Source organism: Hyperolius riggenbachi, chromosome 9 (genome assembly GCF_040937935.1).
Source record: "Hyperolius riggenbachi isolate aHypRig1 chromosome 9, aHypRig1.pri, whole genome shotgun sequence".
NCBI classification, from domain to species: domain Eukaryota; kingdom Metazoa; phylum Chordata; class Amphibia; order Anura; family Hyperoliidae; genus Hyperolius; species Hyperolius riggenbachi.
Window position 1 is genome coordinate 274470669 of NC_090654.1, and position 20964 is coordinate 274491632.

General features: G+C 48.0%; 1 protein-coding gene across 1 annotated transcript in view; it reads right to left on the reverse strand.

Moving 5' to 3' along the window:
- The window catches only part of LGMN (legumain), a 60624-nt gene that overhangs the window by 21949 nt on the left and 17711 nt on the right, over positions 1 to 20964 (reverse strand). The window contains exons 3-6 of the mRNA XM_068254612.1: positions 11653 to 11750; positions 6945 to 7026; positions 5262 to 5347; positions 1317 to 1392 (exon numbers count right to left, since the gene is read on the reverse strand). Coding sequence (XP_068110713.1) covers positions 1317 to 1392; positions 5262 to 5347; positions 6945 to 7026; positions 11653 to 11750 — 342 coding nt within the window. The remainder of the gene's footprint in view (positions 1 to 1316; positions 1393 to 5261; positions 5348 to 6944; positions 7027 to 11652; positions 11751 to 20964) is intronic.

The following is a 20964-nucleotide window of genomic DNA, read 5'->3' on the forward strand; positions in this document are numbered from 1 at the left end:
GTTATAATCAATCAGAAAAATGGATTGCATTCCTTGAATTGAAATTGTTTTTAAAATAAATAAAAATTGTATGGTGTGTGGCCACCTTTAAAATATTAGAGGCAGATGATAAAGGACTTACGAGGCGAGCATTGAAAAAAAAGTTAAGTACCTCATGTCCATTGTAGTCCTAAAGCCTCATCTACACGATGAGGTTTCGATCCGGCGGCTTGATTCGTTTCCGGATCGCCTCTTCCGCGTCCCCGCTGGCCACGCGTGCGCCGGATTTGATTCCCCGCTCGTATCAGCCGGCGCCGCTCATCTTCCGCTCGATTCCCTGCCATTGTCCCCTCGCGGGGAACGAGCAGGGAATCGGCGGTGCGGAGATCCGTCCTGTCGGATCTTATCAATCGAGCCGCATCAGCGGCTCGATTGATAAGCCACATCGCCGCCTCATCTACCCGTGTAGATGAGGCTTTCTATCAGCACCTTCCTTTCAACTGACTGGCGCTCTGATAAGCTAATCCACTTTGCATTGCCAGCCCCGACCCTGCCCCGAGTCGCCTTATCAGGCGGCGACTAGAGTCACCGCTTTAAAAGTTCCAACGCCTGCGCAGTTCTCTTAGCCTAGTGCGGCTGCGCAGGTATTGTGATGTCTGCGGCCGTCCTCGCTCCTATCACTCTGTTGTACGTCATGTGGGCGTGTCCACAAGACCGCCCACATGACATGAATGATGTAAAAGTCAGCCGCACCCCCTCAGCAGAGACGAACAGTGCTGAGGGACGCAAGACGTGACTTGTCATATACTTGTGTGTCAGCACAAGCAAATGCAAAGTGGATTAGCTTATCAGAGCGCCAGTCAGTTGAAAGGAAGGCGCTGATAGTCTGTCCTAAGGACTACAATGGACATGAGGTACTTAACTTTTTTTTCAATGCTCGCCTCGTAAGTCCTATGATAAGCAGAGCAGGCGTGCAATTTGCATTGCGTAAAAGGAAATACAGGTCAGCCTTCATATTCCTCTAACTTCAGGTGTGCTTTAATATATATAAAAAAACAAACAAACAAAAAAAAAAAACAGTCCAGAGATAACATGCAGAATAGTTTCCTGTCCATCTGGCTGCAGCCTGTGTATAAGGAGACATTACTGAGGTCAGTCCTGAAAGGGTTACAATATAAAGCAGCTTCTGGTTCTTCTGGTTCTGCCAAGTGACACTGCTGCTTTCACTTCCCCCTTCTCCATCTATTGTGCTCACATCTATTATTATAACCAATCAGAATGAGGAATTGGGACAGGCAGCGATCCTAGCAGCGGGGTGGGGGCGGGACAGTACTTACATCATCACTGGGAAAGGCCAGCAGACCCGGAGCTCCGTGGTCAGTGAAGTAGACAAACACGTGATCGTCAGGTCCGCTGCAAGACAACAGTGTCCTATGGTTATGTAGGGCAGAGAATAGCTGCACAACCCTTCAGTTAAGCCTATCGGACATCATAACAGAACCCCCTACCCCATAAAAAAACGCCCCCCCTACCACCACACTAAGACAAAAACAGCCCCCACCTAACAGGCAAAAACACCCCCACCACCACCCCACTAAGACAAAAACAACCACCCCACCCTTCAAAGACAGACCCCCCTACCCAAAAAAGACAGAAACAGTCCCCCACCACACTGACAAAAACTACCCACACCCTTCAAAGACAGAGACAGTGTTCTCCCCAGGCTCTTTTAGCCGGGCGCGCCACCCGGCTAGTTTTGGTGAGCACCCGGCTGTCATCGGCTCACCTCCTTCTCTGCTGTAAGCAGAATTATGCAGAGAAGCGCCGGCCCTGCATTCTCTCATCTCGCCCCACCCGGCTACTATTTCATGCCACCCGGCTGGAAAAAAATTCTGGGGAGAACACGGAGACCCGACCCCACAAAGACAGAAATGCCCCCCCCCCCTCCAAACAAAGACAAAAACAGCCCCTCACCACCCAGGCTGTAAAAGTAAAAAAAAAACGAGGACCTGGGCAGGTATGGAAACAAGGCTGCATTAAGGTGGGTACACACGTCAGATAAAAGTCTTTGGAAAATGAAAGATCACAGACCAATCTTACCCCCTTTCATGTAGTATGAGAGCCATACTCTGCACAGTCTATTCTATGGAGCTGAACTCCCCATCAGATAAAATCTTTGCAAGATGCTGCACACACAGATGCTGTACACATGCAACAGATCAGTATCTGCAAAAGATCTGTTCCTGCAAAAGATCCATTCCTGCAAAACGCATTCATAGTCTATGATATCTGCAGACCTTATACACACCTTGTTTAATGGACAATTATCTGTAGATCAGATCCACCAGATTGGATCTTCAGATCGGCAGATAATCGGCTGATCTGCAGATGAATGTCCATTAAACAAGGTGTGTATGGGATCTGCAGATATCATAGACTATGAAAGCATTTTGCAGGAATGGATCTTTTGCAGGAACAGATCTTTTGCAGATACTGATCTGTTGAATGTGTACAGCATCTTTGTGTGCAGCATCTTGCAAAGATTTTTATCTGATGGGGAGTTCAGCTCCATAGAATAGACTGTGTAGGTATGGCTCTCATACTATATGAAAGGGGGTAAAATTGGTCTGTGATCTTTCATTTTCCAAAGACTTTTATCTGACGTGTGTACGCACCTTTAGCTTAGCACAGAGGGAGATGCTGTGTGAGGTCCGTTGGCTCGGGGGATGCCGCAATGCAGGCTGAAGCTTCTACTTCCGCATCTCGGCAGGCCGGCGTCGTCATTGGAGCGCAGGAGGTGACAGAGCGGATTGGCCGGACGGAGGAGGCGCTCTCAGTACGCCCTGCGCAGGGGAAACCAGTGACAGCCTTTCACTGCAGCATGGGTCTGCGCTGCTCACTAATTGGCTGTCACCTGTTTAAATATCAGGAAGTCCTTTCTGTCAGTGCCCGTGATAGTAACTGCTAACTAACTAATTACTGGCTAGCTCTCATCACTTGTTTGTTTGACTAATGCTGGCAATACACAGTACGTTTGTGCCACTCGATTGAGCCATTTAGATAGCTCGATTGATAAATTCCGACATGTCCGATCACCCGCCGGATCGATTCCGCGCTCTATACCGCGGGCGGGAAAATGATAAGGAAAACGAGCAGAAGATAAAAGAATCGCCCGTCATTAAAGAGACACTAAAGCGAAAAAAAATATATGATATAATGAATTGGTTGTGTACTATGAATAATTACTAGAAGATTAGCAGCAAAGAAAATATTCTCATATTGTTATTTTCAGGTATACAGTGTTTTTTCTAACATTGCATCATTCTATAATATGTGCAGATTACACAACATTCAGCATTCAAAATGAGTCTTTCAGAGCAGTCTGTGAAGTAATGAACTCTCCTCTAGCAGAGGAAAAGTAAACAGTTCAATTACAGTTCAGATAATAAAAGTCAGATAACAGCCCTCTCCAGGACTAAGTTAGTCGGAGAGCTTAATGGCTTTTTTGCATAGAGATAACAACTGGAGTTTCTCAACTCTTCCTGTACTGGAAACAATTAGACTGATGTATCTGATCTTAATGTTTTTTTTCTTAGCTGTGCTACACATACAAATGATAATATCATTTTTTTTTCGCTTCAGTGATATACCTCCTGGACTTATCCTACCCTGGAATCTGCATACCCATAAGCTCATTTTCATAGGACTATCTACCTTCTGGACTCATTATTGGCCCTGGATCCTGCATATCCAAAAGCAATCATCTCTGGACTTCCGTGCTTACAGTACCTCTGTTCATTCATCTGGATTGCTGCTGCTTCTGGAACTCAGGTGACTATTACTACTTCTGAGGGCCCGTTTCCACTTGTGCGGTGCGAATTAGTTGCGGAAAACGCAAAAAAGAATTTGCGCGTGGATGCAAATTTTACCGCAAATCCGCGAGCGTTTTTTGCATATGTTAATGAGTATGCGTATTTAACCATATCAGTGCCTTAGGCTTTAACATTGATTTCATGCGAAAACGCCCGCAAATTTGCGGTAAAATTCGCATACGAAATTCCTATTAAATACATTGTATGCGAATTGCGAATTTTGAGGGCTCTGCCGTGCAGATTTTTTTCTGCACAGAAAAACGCTCAGAAATCCTGACAAGTGGAAACAGGCCCATCCACTTGTATTGTCTATGCGAATCTGCATGCAGGAAACGCATGCAGATTCGCTATAGTGGAATCGGGCCCTGACTCATTACTTCTTGTGCCCTGCCATCTGTTTTGCAGAAGAATTGCTGGTATAATCTCTGCGCTTCACATTGTATGCAGTATCTGCTTACAAAGAGTTAAGGTGGCCATACACTGGTCGATTTGCCATCAATTTGACCAACAGATAGATCCCTCTCTGATCGAATCTGATCAGAGAGGGGTCGTATGGCTGCCTTTACTGCAAACAGATTGTGAATCGATTTCAGCATGAAACCGATCAGAATCTGTGGAGCTGCCTTTGTGGCCCTCATACATGACCTGATCCGGCCGGCGCGAGTCCCCCTCTGTCCGCGCTGCTTCTTCTCCGCGCTCGGCTCCAGCTTCACTGAACTTCCTGTCCGGGGAAGTTTAACCAGTAGAGGGCGCTCTACTGTTTAAACTTCCTGCCGGGACAGGAAGTTCAGTAAAGCCGGTCCGGAGCCCAGCACGGAGAAGAAGCAGCGCGGACAGCGGGGATACGCGCCGACTGGATCAGGTCATGTATTGCCGCTAGCGTCGGGCATTCGAACGCCGCTATCGAAGCACTCCTGACCCGCCAGCGATCGAGGGAAATCTTCCGCATGGAACAACAGGAATCGTCTGGAACGATCGATTTCGGACGGAAATCACTCTGTCAGCGTTTGCGCGACGATTTAACAGCCGATTCAATCACAGTGATCGAATCGGCTGTATATCGTCGGGAAAATCTGTGTGTGGTTAGGTCACTCTTTGGAAGTGTTAGCTAGTCAGCCGCATCCGCATACAGTGTGAATCAGAGTCTAATACCAGCAAGCCCTGACATGCTGCTTGTTTGGCAGTCAGAAAAAGCAGTTATCTCCCACGTTGCAATGAGGTTCACAGACTGGAAACTGTCATGGCCATGACCTCACACTGTGGGAGGGGTTTCACCACAATATCATCCATACAGACCCCCCTGATTATCTATTCGAGAAAATGTAAAGATCTTTTGTGGGAAAGGGGGTATCAGCTACTGATTGGGATGAAGTTCAAAGGAACAGGTTTCTTTACAAAACGTTCACAAACCTCTGAATCACCTTCCCGGATCCCTTGCCCTTCACGGCCTTGGCGTCGCCCTTGAGAACTGCCAGGAAGTTTGCGGGGGTGACATCCTGGAATTAAAGCAATCGCACCATCAAAAAAATGAGGGCTCAATATCAACTCCTGACAAGTGGCCAACACAGCACAGATGAGATACGATATAACTGAGCGGTCTTCCCTACCACAAGAATTACGGTAATATCTAAAGTGACTAGTCGCTGGAGGCATCCAATCAAATAATAAAAGCCGGCTTTAAAAAAAAAAAAAGATAGGTGTTGGTTTACCTTCAATGATGACAACTGGTCAATATATTCAGACAGTTTATTGAAAAGTGCAGACAACAACAACATGTTTTGTGTCCTGGAGCCTCTTCCTCTGGCTGGATAGTGTAATGGTTAAGGCCTCTGCCTCTGACACAGGAGACCTGGGTTCAAATCTCTACTCTGCCTGTTCAGTAAGCCAGCACCTATTCAGTAGGAGATCTTGGGCAAGTCTTCCTAACACTGCTACTGCCTATAGAGCGTGTCCCAGAGGATGCAGCTCTGGTGCTTTGAGTCCGCCAGGAAAAAAGCGAGATATAAATGTTCTGTGTTTGTTTGTTTCTTAGGTAAATATATATATGCCTTGCCAACAGCTGAAAATAGCTCAGTTGTAAAACATGTTGTTGCCTGTCTGGCTTTATGCAATAAAGTGTTTTCTCATATGATAAAGTTGTTTTCTCGTGCCTTACAGACATCAATACATTTGTGTAAAAAATAAAAGTGATTGATGCCTTCCTCTATGCCAATTTCAGCTCCTAATGCTTACTCCTTGATGAGGCGTGAATCAGAATTAAAGGGATACTGTAGGGGGGGCGGGGGGGAAATCGGGGGAAAATGAGTTCAAGTTACCCCGGGGCTTCTAATGGTCCCCGCAGACATCCTGTGCCGGGCAGCCACTCACCGATGCTCCAGCCCCGCCTCCGATTCACTTCTGGAATTTCAGACTTTAAAGTCTGAAAACTACTGCGCCTGCTTTGCCGTGTCCTTGCTCCCGCTGATGTCACCAGGAGCGTACTGCGCAGGCCCAGTATGGTCTGTGCCTGCGCTCCTGGTGACATCAGCGGGAGCGAGGACATGGCAACGCAGGCGCAGTGGTTTTCAGACTTTAAAGTCTGAAATTCCAGAAGTGAACCGGAGGCGGGGCCGGAGCATCGGTGAGTGGCTGCGCGGGCACAGGATGTCTGCGAGGGACCATTAGAAGCCCCGGGTAACTTCAACTCATTTTCCCCTGACCCCCGCTACAGTATTCCTTTAAAGTAAGGCCCTATTACCATTTTTAGAGGACTTACAGTTGCTACAGTGACCAGAATTGTGAGCCGGCAGCATGAGTCATTTCCTTCAGACAACATAGACAGGGAGCAGAATGGAAACCGCTATGCAATGACGGATTACAAACTCACAAATCCGGCCAATCAAGTACAGTCACTAGTGATTTGGATTGGCCTCATTCCGAGCTGCCTACAAGCTGCAACAGAACTCCCATCGGGATGGAAGTATCTGCATCTCATTGAACAGCTGTGCTAGCAATATGTTGTGGTTGGAAATGTAACTCACAACAGACGCAAGAAAACCACCTTTGGGTGCAGGTACAAGGTCACTAGACAAGAATGGGGTATCGGTTCCTTACCTCTCCTGTGTAGTCCTTCAGCACTCCGGCATAGACATCTGTCCCGTTAGGCCTGTTAATTACTACTCCTTTGGTTGGATTCCTGCAAATAAGATGAAATAATTTATAACTATTAGTTCTATGGGGCGGCTTATCACATAAGACATTGAGGAGTACAGGAAGGTAGAGCAGTTTTTGCCTCAAAGGAGCTGACACTCTAAAGGTGGCCACACACCATACAATTTTTAAAATATCTGTTCAATTTAACAATCGCAATCAATTTTTCTGACTGATTGTAACATTTCAAAAATTTGACCACACAGATATGTTCAATTTTTCCCCAATTATGATAAAAATAATTGGAAACTCTGATAAAATTGCTAGGGTGCGTGTATTAATACATTGACAATCCAACACACATCATACAATCTTTAGAAAGATTGAAGAAAAATATCTGTCATTCCGGATCGATAAAAATCAAAGAAAAAAACGGGAAATCCGATCTGATTTTTCAGTCGAATGAAAAAAAAAAAAAAGCTCTCAATTTTTTCGGGAGATCCGATCGGTTTTATCGAATTGCCGTAAAATCGGATCATTTTATTGTATCGTGTGTGGCCACCTTAACCACTTAACGACCACGGTCAGACGATTGGCGGACCTAGGTGTTACCATGTTACCATGGAAACGGACGCTCGTTCTAGCGGCCTTTCCATGTCAGTTCACGGAGGGTGTCTCCGTGAACAGTCTGCGAGCCGCCGATCGCGGCTCGCAGGCGAAATGTAAACACGTGGGGAAGAAATCCCCGCTGTTTACATCGTACGGCGCTGCAGCAGCGCCGTAAAGCAGATCGACGATCCCCGGTTTCTGATTGGCCGGGGATCGCCGGCATCTGATAGGCTGAAGCCTATCCTAGGCGCCGCCCATAGAGTGAGGGAGGGAAGGGCAGAGGGGGCGGAAATCGCTGTGGAGGGGGGCTTTGAGGAGCCCCCCCCCCGCAGATAGCCGGCGGTGATCAGAACCCCCCAGCAGGGGGTGGGGAAGGAGGGGGGGGGGGGGGGGGGGGGAGTCTGATCGCCCTGCACTAATCATGATCTGTGCTGCGGGCTGGAGAGCACACGCAGCACAGATCAGCCAAAATGAGCCCGGTCCTTAAGTGGTTAAGTCATCTGTCACACTCCTACTGACCAGCCTATAACACAGCAGTCAGATATCCATTAACCCACTAGTATGCTGGTGTGTCCCAAAAGGAAACCCAACAGTATTGCCACCCCTAGTGGTACCCGACAGCTGCCCCTACCCACAGCTGTACATGGCATGCGTGGTTTTGGTGCAATAAATTAGATCTAACACAGAAAATACCAGTGTAGAAACGACACTGCAGTGACAAAGAGTTGAATGCAGTAAATGAGTCCAGATAGCCACTTCCTGGTTTCAGCATCAGAAACACTTCCTATAGTTATATATCCTTGTGTAGTGGCATGTAGCCCCACCCTCCCAGTGATGTCACAGCCTAGGCTGTTTAGCTATGCAGAATTATCCTCCCAGAGCATTCTGGGAGTCCAGGTATATTTTTACTGGCTTCGGGAACAGTCAGTAAACAAACATTCCGCACAGCTGCAGCTGACAAGTTGAAAGATGTTGCCACCTGTGATACATTTTGGAATGTAAATCAGGGAGAGGAAAGATTTTACAATGGGCTATGGATAGGGAACTGGCTAATGGACAGAAAACAAAGAGTTGTGGTCAATGGATCGTACTCAAAATGGGAGACTGTTAGCAGTGGGGTACCACAGGGGTCTGTTCTGGGTCCAGTGCTCTTCAATTTATTTATTAATGACCTAGTAGATGCAGTAGTGAGCAATGTTGCTATTTTTGCAGATGATACAAAATTGTGCAGAATCATCAACTCTCAGGAAGATAGTGTCATATTGCAACAGGATCTGGATAGGATGGCTATATGGGCACATACATGGCAGATGAAATTCAATGTTAACAAATGTAAAGTCATGCATTTTGGACGTACTAATGGTCTAGCACCATGCAAAATAAATGGGATACAGTTGGGGACATCAAACTTGGAGAAGGACTTAGGAGTACTCATCGACAACAAGTTAAATAATCGGACTCAATGCCAAGCCGCTGCAGCTAAAGCTAACAAAATTTTGGGATGCATTAAAAAGGAAATAAAAACTCGAGATGCTAGCATAATATTGCCCCTGTTTAACTCTCTAGTAAGGCCACATCTGGAATATGGAATTCAGCTCTGGGCACCACATTACAGGAAATATATTGCAGTCTTAGAGCAGGTGCAGAGACGAGCAACAAAATTGATACGTGGGATGGAAGGTCTCACTTACCAAGAAAGGTTAGATAAACTGGGTTTATTTAGTCTAGAGAAAAGATGCCTTAGAGGAGATCTAATTAACATGTATAAATACATCAGAGGGCAAAATAATAGCTTGGCAGATGAGCTTTTTGTCCCTAGGCCTTCTCAAAGGACTAGAGGACATGATCTGCGCATGGAGGAAAACAGTTTTAGCCATTTATTTAGGAAAGGGTTCTTTACAGTAAGAGTGATTAAGATGTGGAATGCATTGCCACAGGAAGTCGTTATGGCAACCTCTATACCTGCATTTAAAGGGGGCTTAGATGCTTTCCTTGCGTTGAAAGACATCCATGGCTACAATTACTAGGTAATGCCTAATGATGTTGATCCAGGGATTTTATCTGATTCTGGAGTCGGGAAGGAATTTTTCCCCTTTTGGGGCTAATTGGACCATGCCTTGTAAGGGTTTTTCGCCTTCCTCTGGATCAACAGGGATATGTGAGGGAGCAGGCTGGTGTTGTACTTTATACTAGTTGAACTTGATGGACGTATGTCTTTTTTCAACCAAAATAACTATGTAACTATGTAACCACTGACTAAATCATTTATAAATGAATATTGTACAAAAAAAAAAAAAAACGACAAATTTATTACGTTTTTTTTTACTGCACAAAGCAATATCAACTCCCATATCTCTATTTTTAGAGGTTTTATTCAAAGCTCTCTAAGGCCTGGGGCACACCAAAACCGCTAGCGGATCCACAAACACTAGCGGTTTTGGGTGCAGAAGACAGAGTTTGGTCCAAGTGCACACCGGGCGGATCTTGATGCAATCTGCCGGCCGCATCCGCCTCAGCATCCGCGTGGCTAATGTATCTATGGGCTGGTGCACACCGGCGGTTTTAGGTTTTAAGCAAACCGCAAACGTGCAGCAAGAGGCACGTTTGCGGCTTGCTAAAAACCTCGAACCGCCGGTGTGCGCCAGCCCATAGAGATACATTAGCCACGCGGATTTTCAGGCGGATGCGGCCGGCGGATCCGCCCGGTGTGCACTGGGCCTAAGATTTATGGGCAATAATTCAGAAAGTGTTCAGATGCGGTCCTGGCTTTATGTGTGAGGATCACCCCAGAAGACCCAGTCTGATAGCAATAGGACTCCACGCTGATTCAGAAACCTCCACAGGCAGTTTAAATCGATGAAAAGTAGAATCCGATATATCTTACTTGCAAACAAAAAGCATACACTGATGTTTTTAGAACTTTTTCATAGATAAAAAGACAATGCGTACAATGTACAATGTACACACAGATTACCTAACTGACCCAAATCTAGAAGGGCCGGTTCACACTTGGCGCTTGGAGCGCCGCTTGCCCTGATCGCGATTTTTCGCTTGTGATTTCCATTCAATAGAACGAGAATCACACAGCGCAATCGCCCCCGAAACGCTGCCTGCAGCGTGTTTGCGATTGATGGAAATCACAAATGCTGCAGTGTGAATGTATCCATAGGTATACATTAGTAGCAGCGCTTTGCTGATCACCGGCGATCAGCAAAGCGCTGAAGAAGAAAAAAAAAAAAAAAATTAACTCAGTATGAACCAATGATCTACAAAATGGCTGCCGTGCAGGAAGTGACAGCAGGGATATGCTAACTAGCTAAATCCTGCAGGGATTTTAGATTATTATAAAAAAAATGTAAAATAAACAATGTTTAATGCTGGAAATACACGGTTCGTTTCTGGCGCTCGATTCTCCTCTCGATCGTTTTTGCCGCTCGATTCTGCAGTCAATTCTCTTATCTTCCGCTTGTTTTTCTTATCTTTTTCCATTCACTTCTATCAGAAATCGAGCGGCGAAAGGATCGAAAGGGAGATCGGACATGTCGGAAATTATCGAACCATCTAATCAGCTCAAAAATGAACTGTGTATTCCCAGCATAACATACAGAGAGGCTGTTGTGACAGCACAGAAAGGTTATTCAACAACCAGTTTTTCACGATCACGAGGGGTTGTAAAAAGTGCAACAGAGATACTGTAAATGCTGTATAAATCTGGGAGGTAAAGGCTCTGCTCTGAGACAAACACTGCAGACAGTCACACCAGGTTCCAGACTGGATTATTTTACAGCGACAGGAGACTATGTACCTAAACTTTTCTCTCTAGAAAAAAACACCAATGTCACTGTACAGTCATAAGGACCACATGCCCACAGACAAGGGAGGTTACAACACCACCATATTTATTTCCAATTAAACAAAACCAGTTGCCTGGCAGCCCTGCCCAGCTGCAATAGTGTCTGAATCACACACACTGCAGTGTTTGAATAGAATTTGGTTTTGTGGCTGACAATCCCGCTTTAAGTGGTTAAGGCCACACTTTTGCTTATAGTAAGAGGACACTTACGCTTCATTCTGTGCGATGTCGTCATACATCATCACCACGATCTGCTCATCGGGGATGCCGTTTTTCTTGATGATTTGGTAAGCGTGGCACAGGTCGGCCTGGAAAAGAGACCAAAGTCTGTTTAAAGCGGATCCGAGATGAAAAACTAGATAAGATATATCAACAAGTTACTTGTTATAATTAAAGTTTAGATAGTTTACACAGAAAATCTAGCTGCAAACAGCTTCAAAAGTTTATGATCATTTATTCCTGTGATACAATGACAGCAGCCATGATTTGTTTGTCACATTACACAGAGGCAAGCTACTCTGCATCTCCAGCCCTCAGCCTGTGACCTTCAGTCCCCTCTCCTCCTCCCCTCTGCCTTTGAAATCTCTGGCTAGTAAGTCCTCCTGCCCCTCCTCCTCCTGTCCTGAGCTCCCATAAGCCTTTGCTACAGTGCCAAGGCACTCTGAAAAAGCTGTGGACGTGGCTTGTTTAGTTTATAGGGAATTAGGGTATTAAAACAAAAAAAAAGTATTTGGCTTGAGGAATGCCCTATAAACTATATGTAAGGAACACAATTATGCAATGAGTAAAAGTTTATCTCGGATCCACTTTAAAAAGAGAACCCGAGGTGGGGTTCTGACAATGCTATCCGCACACAGAGGCTGGGTCTGCTTATATTGCCCAGCCTCTGTTGCTATCTCAATCCCCCCCTAAGTTCCCCCAGCACTCTGCTATGCCGCCATAAATCACAGCCGTGCTGTCGACACGCAGCGGGGTGTGTTTACCTATGTAGTGTCACTCTGGCCGCTCCCCCTGCCTCCTGCATAGCTCCGGTCCCCGCTCGCGTCCCTTCCCTCCCACGCTGATTGGAGGGAAGGGACGGGGACTGTGCGTGTCGACAGCACGGCTGTGATTTATGGGGGACAGCAGAGTGCAGGGGGAACTTAGAGGGAATTAAGGGAATTGAGATAGCAACAGAAGCTGGGCAATATAAGTAGACCTAGCCTCTGTATGCGGATAGCATTCTTAGAAACCACCTCGGGTTCTCTTTAATGTCATCCTGCTACAGCGCTTTCAGCCCTGCCTAGTGCGAAGAGGCGGGGCTATAATCCATGCTCCTCCCACATGGTGGATGGAAAAATAACAGCTTTAATGGAGGTCGGGGGGGGATGGGCACTTAGAGGCCCTGTAGTGACATATAGAAAAATGCAGTAAATTATTCAGGACACCCATGTTTACGGTGATCTTCCTGGTTTCAGAAACATCTATATATTGCTGTATATTGGTATGCAGCCACTCCCTCCCAGTGATGTCACAGCCTAGCCTGTTAAGCTATGTGGAATTCTCCTCCCAGAGCACTCTGAGCAAATTAAAGGGAACCTGAGGTTAGAGTGAAATGGAGGCTGCCATATTTATTTCCTTTTAAACAATCAGGTCAGGTACTCTGACTCAGGTTTTACTAGATTAGCCATATGCTTGTTCCAGGGTTTTGACTCAGGTACTACTTATGCCAGAAGATCAACAGGACTGCCAGGCAACTGGCATGGTTTACAAGGAAGTAAATATGGCAGCCTCCATATGCCCCTCCGATTCCCTTTAAAGGAGAACTGTAGTGAAAGGTATATGGAGGCTGCCATATTGATTTCCTTTTAAGCAATACCGGTTACCTGGCAGCCCTGCTGAGCTATCTGCCTGCAGAATCACACCAGGAACAAGCATGCAGCTAATCTTGTCAGATCTGACAAAAATGCCAGAATCACCTGATCTGCTGCATGCTTGTTCACAGTCTAGGGCAAAAAGTATTAGACGCAGATGATCAGCAGGACAGCCAGGCAACTAGTATTGCGTAAAAGGAAATCAATATGGCAGCCTCCATATACCTCTCACTTCGTTTCCACTAACGCAAATTTGCATGCGTTGTACGCATGCAGATTCGCATTACCAATACAAGTGGATGGGACCGTTTCCACTTGTCAGGAATTCTGTGCGGTTTGCTGTGCAGAAAAAATCTGCACGGCAGAGCCATCAGAATTCGCATGCCGCACACGAATAGCCAGTAATGTTATGTAATAGGAAAACCGCAAGCATTGTAGTCTTGCGATTTTCCCGGCATTTCCGCGTGAAAACCCATGTCAATGCTTGCCGGCATTGACATGGTTAAAATTGCATAGCGCAAACCGTGGGCAATTACACGTGAAAATCCGCATGGAAACGTGAATAAATCCGCACGTGGATTCGTTGATGCGATTTTCGTGTCAAAAACGCAACGCTCAAGTGGAAACGTACCCTGAAGCCATTTAAAATACCTCTTTTTATCCAGCAGGCTGCTTCAGCATTACAATCCAAACTGATTCGCCACGAGAAAGTGGCAGAGCAAGGTCTTTATCCCCATGAAATCCCCGGGGCAAAATTCCACAACTTTCCAGGTTCTGGATTTTGCTGCCCGGGGAGGCAGAGCTTTGGGCTGTAGCTCTGCCTCTGGTACAGTCGATCTCTGCAGATCTCTGCCTCTCCCCGCCCCTCTCAGAGAAAGAAGGCAGAGGGGGGCGGGGAGAGGCAGAGATTGACGCGAGCAGAGCAGAGCTACTGCACAAAGCTCTGCCTCTACCCGGAAGGAGCCCCGAATTTTGCCCCGTGGATTTGGGAGGTATCAAGACCTCAGTTTGCTAAATATTGCTAAAGCTGCATGCTGGATAAAAACAAGTATTTTAAATGGCTTCAGACTCTCTTTAAACCCTAAATCCTGTTCTTGGGCACATGAACTTTTCCCCAGGGAGGGGACTTTCTGCACTTGCCAAGCTCTCCCTCGGCTGACCTTCTCCTATACGCCGCACCATCACACCCCTCCTGCCGCTGTTCCGGTTATACGATAGGTGCTTGTCAGCTCTTCAGCGGTGAAGGGCTCTCGGCTGCCTGGCAATACCTCCTTCACCTCGCTGTATAAACACTCTCCTGTCCACTGTGAGGCAGCTAATGCAGGCCGAGTACACCAGCCGGCCTCACAGAACACCCATTAGACGTCCATTCATCTCAATCCTCTCAGAAACAAACAATCTGAGGCAGCAAGAGTGCAAAAATCTCTGGACAAAATCCAAAACTCTGGACACACATTTGAGGCCTGATCTGATACGGCGTGGACGACGTTAAAGTGAACCTCCAGACTAAAAATCTACTCAGCAGCACTGAAAAGGCTTGGTGTTTCTTTCATAGTTTCACAGCATCATAACTGTTTTTCTTACCCAAGCCTCATTTTTAGCTGCACAGGAAAAAAAACTGCATTTTTCCCCTGATGCTGTGCAAAGCATGATGGGATTTCTGATGTTGTTCTCCTTCTGCTGTTTTAGCGCAAATTTTTTTATTTTGAATTTGAGATTTGAAGCCTAACGCACGCAGCTGGGAGGGGTGATCAGCACAGAGGACAGTTGGAACTGTGTCTCATGCTCCCTGTCACCTCCTTTCAACCAAAAAGATGGCTGCCCGTTGGAATCACAAACATTTGCTTGCTCTTTTAAAACAGGGTGGGTAAGATTACATTACCTATTTTAATTAACATAACTAATGTAACTTAATGACAGTATGTTTGTTTAGGCTGAATTTCCCCTTTAAAGTGCACCTGTAGCCATTTATCGTGTGAGCATGCCTTTGTGGCAGATAAAACAAGGTGTTTGCAGGGAAACAAACCTGGGGTGGTTTGTTGGCAAATGTCATCACCTAAAAAGAATTTTAAGACGTATAACATTTATATTGCGCTTTTCTCCTGGCTGACTTAAAGTGGACCTGATTTAAACTCAGAACTCCTCTCTGCTCTAAAAGATACACAACAGCGTAATAACCTTTACACAAAAAACATTTCTGTGTTACAGCTGATACAAATCCTAAAATAAATCTGCACAGTTTCTACTTCCTGATTCATGGAAGCAGACATATTGTTTACAGGCTATACTTTCAAATGGGCTTATCTGCCATAGGCAGTCAGGTGAAACAGGGGAGGGAGCAGATTACAACTTGTGATAAGATACAAATGAGGGGGAATTAGACAGGCTAAACTCTCTGAATACACACAGGGTGCATTTCTCTATGCTTTCCTTCTGTCCTGTGCAAGAGTTCAGGTCCACTTTAAAGCAATTGAGCTGCAGCCACTATGGCGCGCTTAGTAGGCAGTAGCAGTGTTGAGCGTGAGTCTTGCCTGATGACTCCTTACTAAATAGGCGCTGGCTTACTTAATAGGAAGAGCGGAGATTCAAAGCCTGGTCTCCTGTGTCAGAGGCAGAGCCCTTAACCAGTACACTATCCAGCCACTGTGCTACCTGCAGTCACTGAAAGGCAGTGGGAGTGGATATAGAATGTGTAGACGGTGGGGTGGATATATAATGGGGTTATAAAAAGGGGTGGGCAGTGGATTATATGGGAGGGGTGCGAGCATAAAGCAGGAAATGGGCAGCTGCGGATCACAACAGGAACTACAATAGTGGTCAGCCAATTACTATCTCACCAAAAGGCAAGACCACCAACACTGGGGGACACCTACTCACTCTAGACCAGGGGTGTCAAACTCAAATACAAAGGCTATCATTCATGAAAGTGCTGTCGGTAAGGAGAATCAGTGCGGGAAAACACTGCTGCCGGTATTTTAGACTTCTGGGTGGGCATTCATAAAAAAGTATCCATGTGTGGTAGCAGTGCGGAGATTCCCCGAACTAAGCTGGCGGTAGGCTTGCGGAGACATGGAAGCTGCCGAGTTGATACATTTCTCCGTGTTCCGCTCTGCTGCAGCTGCCTGGGAGGTCTGTGTGTCTCCATTCACTTACATTGGTATCGCCACATCAGAGTGAGCGGTACTTCCCGACCTCACACCGCTTGCGTCAGTGGCGGACACAGGCAGCAGTGGGCCCCTGTGCAAAATATCAATTGTGGGCCCACCTGACCTGCGGCGCGCGAAGCGCGCCGCGCCCAAAAATGGGTGCAGCTATAACCTGCGGCGCGCGAAGCGCGCCGCGGCAAAAAATGGGCGTGGATAGAACCTGCGGCGCGTAGCGCCGCGGCAAAAAATGGGCGTGGCAATGACCGGATAAGGGCGGAGCTAACTGTAATTTAAAGTGATCCCGGGGTGAGAGTGATATGGAGGCTGCCATATTTATTTCCTTTTAAACAATACTAGTTGCCTGGCGGCCCTGCTGATCTATTTGGCTGCAGTAATAAACTGAATTACACCAGCAACAAGCATGCAGCTTAATCTTCTCAGTTCTGACAATATTGTCAGAAACCCCTGACCTGCTGCATGCTTGTTCAGGGTCTATGGTTGAAAGAATAAGAGGCAGAGGACCAGAACGGCAACCAGGCAACTGGTATTGCTTAAAAGGAGAGAAATATGGCAGCCTCAATATTATTCTCACCTCAGGTTCCCATGAAAAGTGCAACGCAAAGACAGTGGGCCCAAGTTTTGGTGACCCTTTCCCCAGAAAATTCACATAATTGTGCAGGTTTTCTCAAGAAAATACACATAATGTGAGCAGATTTGCCCAGAAAATACATTCAATCATGTCGGCAGATTTGCCCAGAAAATACGTGCAATGATGTCGGCAGATATGCCCAGAAAATACGTGCAATGATGTCGGCAGATATGCCCAGAAAATACGTGCAATGATGTCGGCAGATATGCCCAGAAAATACGTGCAATGATGTCGGCAGATATGCCCAGAAAATACGTGCAATGATGTCGGCAGATATGCCCAGAAAATACGTGCAATCATGTCGGCAGATATGCCCAGAAAATACGTGCAATCATGTCAGCAGATATGCCCAGAAAATACGTGCAATCATGTCGGCAGATATGCCCAGAAAATACGTGCAATCATGTCGGCAGATATGCCCAGAAAATACGTGCAAACATGTCGGCAGATATGCCCAGAAAATACGTGCAATCATGTCGGCAGATATGCCCAGAAAATACGTGCAATCATGTCGGCAGATATGCCCAGAAAATACGTGCAATCATGTCGGCAGATATGCCCAGAAAATACGTGCAATCATGTCGGCAGATATGCCCAGAAAATACGTGCAATCATGTCAGCAGATATGCCCAGAAAATACGTGCAATCATGTCGGCAGATATGCCCAGAAAATACCTGCAATCATGTCGGCAGATATGCCCAGAAAATACCTGCAATCATGTCGGCAGATATGCCCAGAAAATACCTGCAATCATGTCGGCAGATATGCCCAGAAAATACGTGCAATCATGTCGGCAGATTTGCCCAGAAAACACATGCAATCATGTAGCAAATTTGCCCAGAACATACATGCAATCATGTGGCAGACCTGCCCAGAACATACACGCAATCATGTGGCAGACCTGCCCAGAACATACACGCAATCATGTGGCAGACCTGCCCAGAACATACACCTGCTAAAATAAATAATAAAAAAAAAACATTTACTCACCTGCAGCAGCAGACCTCCTGTCCCAGCCTCCATCCGGCGCGCAGCTCCCATGGGTGGTTGGGTGGATAGGTAGCCTGGTGGGTAGGTAGGCAGCCGGGTGGGTAGGTAGGTAGCCCTTAGCCGGGTGGGTAAGTAGCCTGGTGGGTGGCTGGGTAGCCGGGTGGGTAGCCTGGTGGGTGGCTGGGTAGGCGGGTGGGTAGGTAGCCTGGTGGGTGGGTAGGTGGGTGGTTAGGTAGCTGGGTGGGTGGGTAGGTAGCCTTCTGGGTTGGTAGGTAGCCGGGTGGGTAGGTAGGTAGGTAGCCTGGTGGGTAGGTAGGTAGCCGGGTGGGTGTGTAGGTAGCCGGGTGGGTGGTTAGGTAGCCGGGTGGGTAGGTAGCCGGGTGGGTGGGTAGGTAGCCGGGTGGGTAGGTAGGTATCCGGGTGGGTAGGTAGGTATCCGGGTGGGTGGGTAGGTAGCCGGGTGGGTGGGTAGCCAGGTAGATAGCCGGCAGGGTGGTTAGGTAGCCGGGTGGGTAGGTAGCCAGGTAGATAGCCGGCAGGGTGGTTAGGTAGCCGGGTGGGTAGGTAGCCGGGTGGGTGGGTAGGTAGCCGGGTGGGTAGGTAGGTATCCGGGTGGGTAGGTAGCCGGGTGGGTGGGTAGGTAGCCGGGTGGGTAGGTAGCCAGCAGGGTGGGTAGGTAGCCGGGTGGGTAGGTAGCCAGGTAGATAGCCGGCAGGGTGGTTAGGTAGCCGGGTGGGTAGCTAGGTAGCCGGGTGGGTAGGTAGCCGGCAGGGTGGTTAGGTAGCCGGGTGGGTAGCTAGGTAGCCGGGTGGGTAGGTAGCCGGGTGGGTAGGTAGCCAGGTAGATAGCCGGCAGGGTGGTTAGGTAGCCGGGTGGGTAGCTAGGTAGCCGGGTGGGTAGGTAGCCAGGTAGATAGCCGGCAGGGTGGTTAGGTAGCCGGGTGGGTAGGTAGCCAGGTAGGTAGCCGGCAGGGTGGTTAGGTAGCCGGGTGGGTAGCTAGGTAGCCGGGTGGGTAGGTAGCCGGGTGGGTAGGTAGCCAGGTAGATAGCCGGCAGGGTGGTTAGGTAGCCGGGTGGGTAGCTAGGTAGCCGGGTGGGTAGGTAGCCAGGTAGATAGCCGGCAGGGTGGTTAGGTAGCCGGGTGGGTAGCTAGGTAGCCGGGTGGGTAGGTAGCCGGCAGGGTGGTTAGGTAGCCGGGTGGGTAGCTAGGTAGCCGGGTGGGTAGGTAGCCGGGTGGGTAGGTAGCCAGGTAGATAGCCGGCAGGGTGGTCAGGTAGCCGGGTGGGTAGCTAGGTAGCCGGGTGGGTAGGTAGCCAGGTAGGTAGCCGGCAGGGTGGTTAGGTAGCCGGGTGGGTAGCTAGGTAGCCGGGTGGGTGGGTAGGTAGCCGGGTAGGTAGCCGGGTGGATGGTTAGGTAGCGGGGTAGGTAGCCGGGTGGGTGGGTAAGGTAGCCGGGTGGGTAGCTATCCGGGTGGGGGGCCCGACTCCTATCCTCCCTCACTCACCTCGGGGCCCCCCTCCCGGTATGCGCTGCAGCCGGCGGGAGAGCAGAAAATACAGGAAGTCTCCGGCCGGGGCTGCAGCAGACGCTAGAGGCAGCTGCTGCTTAGTTTCCGATATGTCTCCAAAGTTGGAGACCAAGCGGCAGCTGCCGCCCCGGCCGGAGACTTCTTGTATTTTCCGCTCTCCCGCCGCATGAGGGGGGGGGGGGCGAGGTGAGGGGGGAGGACAGGAGTTGGGCCCCCCAGGTTAAAAAAAAATAAAATAAAATAAAAAAAAAAAAAAAAAATAAAAAAAAACCTGCAATACTTAATGGGCCCCTGAAGCAGCAGAACTTCAGGGGCCCTCGTGCGGCGGCACGGCCTGCACGGCCGTATGTCCGCCACTGGCTTGCGTGATCTTTATGAATGAACATTTTGCTACATTTGTTCTGATAATCACCGCACAAGGCGGCGATTTATCACTCTGCTCGGTAGTGTCCTTTTTTCATGTGGAAAGAGCCTTTATGAATGCTGACTTTGCTAAGTGGTCGGTAAAGTCAGCTGTTTTAAGCATTTCCGCATGCGGAAATGCTTTATGAATGATAGCCAAAGTGGGCCGAAATTGTACACTGGGACCTAGTCGCGGGCTGTCCTCAATGTCTACTGGCCACCTTCCTCCGTTCTAAACTTCCCTGGTTTCTACTAGCCCCCCTTCAACCCCTATACAGTTCCCTGGTGTCAAGTGGGTCTCCCTCCCCTACATAGTTCCCTAGTGTCTAGAGGCCCACGCCCCCTCCTATACAGTTCCCTAGTGTTTAGTGCTTTCCCCCTACCTCCCCCATACCTACTGGTGTTCGAGGGCTTCACCTCCAATATAGCTTCCCTGATGGTCTAGAGTGGGCCAAGCATAATGCAAAGTGGAAAAACCACTTGAGGGCCAAATTTAATGGCTCTGAGGGCCAGATTTGGCCCGCAGGCCGGAGTTTGATATGTATGCTCTAGACTGTGATGGTTTACAATGACTGAGATCATGGATCTGCACATAGAATGTATAACTCTCCCTCATGTTCCCCTCATGGCAGATCTCTTACGATCCCCTCCCCTCCTCAGAGTCCAGCGAGCTGTGCACAGTGCTGATAACTCAGACTCCCGATCATCTATCTCTGCAGACGTCTGCTGGACAAACTGGGGAAAAGGTCACACCACAGAATGTGAAGGAGAGACACGCCCTGCCGGATCCTGACAACCAGCACTGTGTGGAGAGCACAGCCATGTGGTGTGTGGTGCAGCCCTGCCCTGTTTGCACTGAGGGGTCAGGGGAAGGGATTTCACTGGGCCCCCAACAATCGACATGAGCTATCCGCCCCCCCCCTCCCCCAATGGATACAGGCAGCTAGGGGCTCC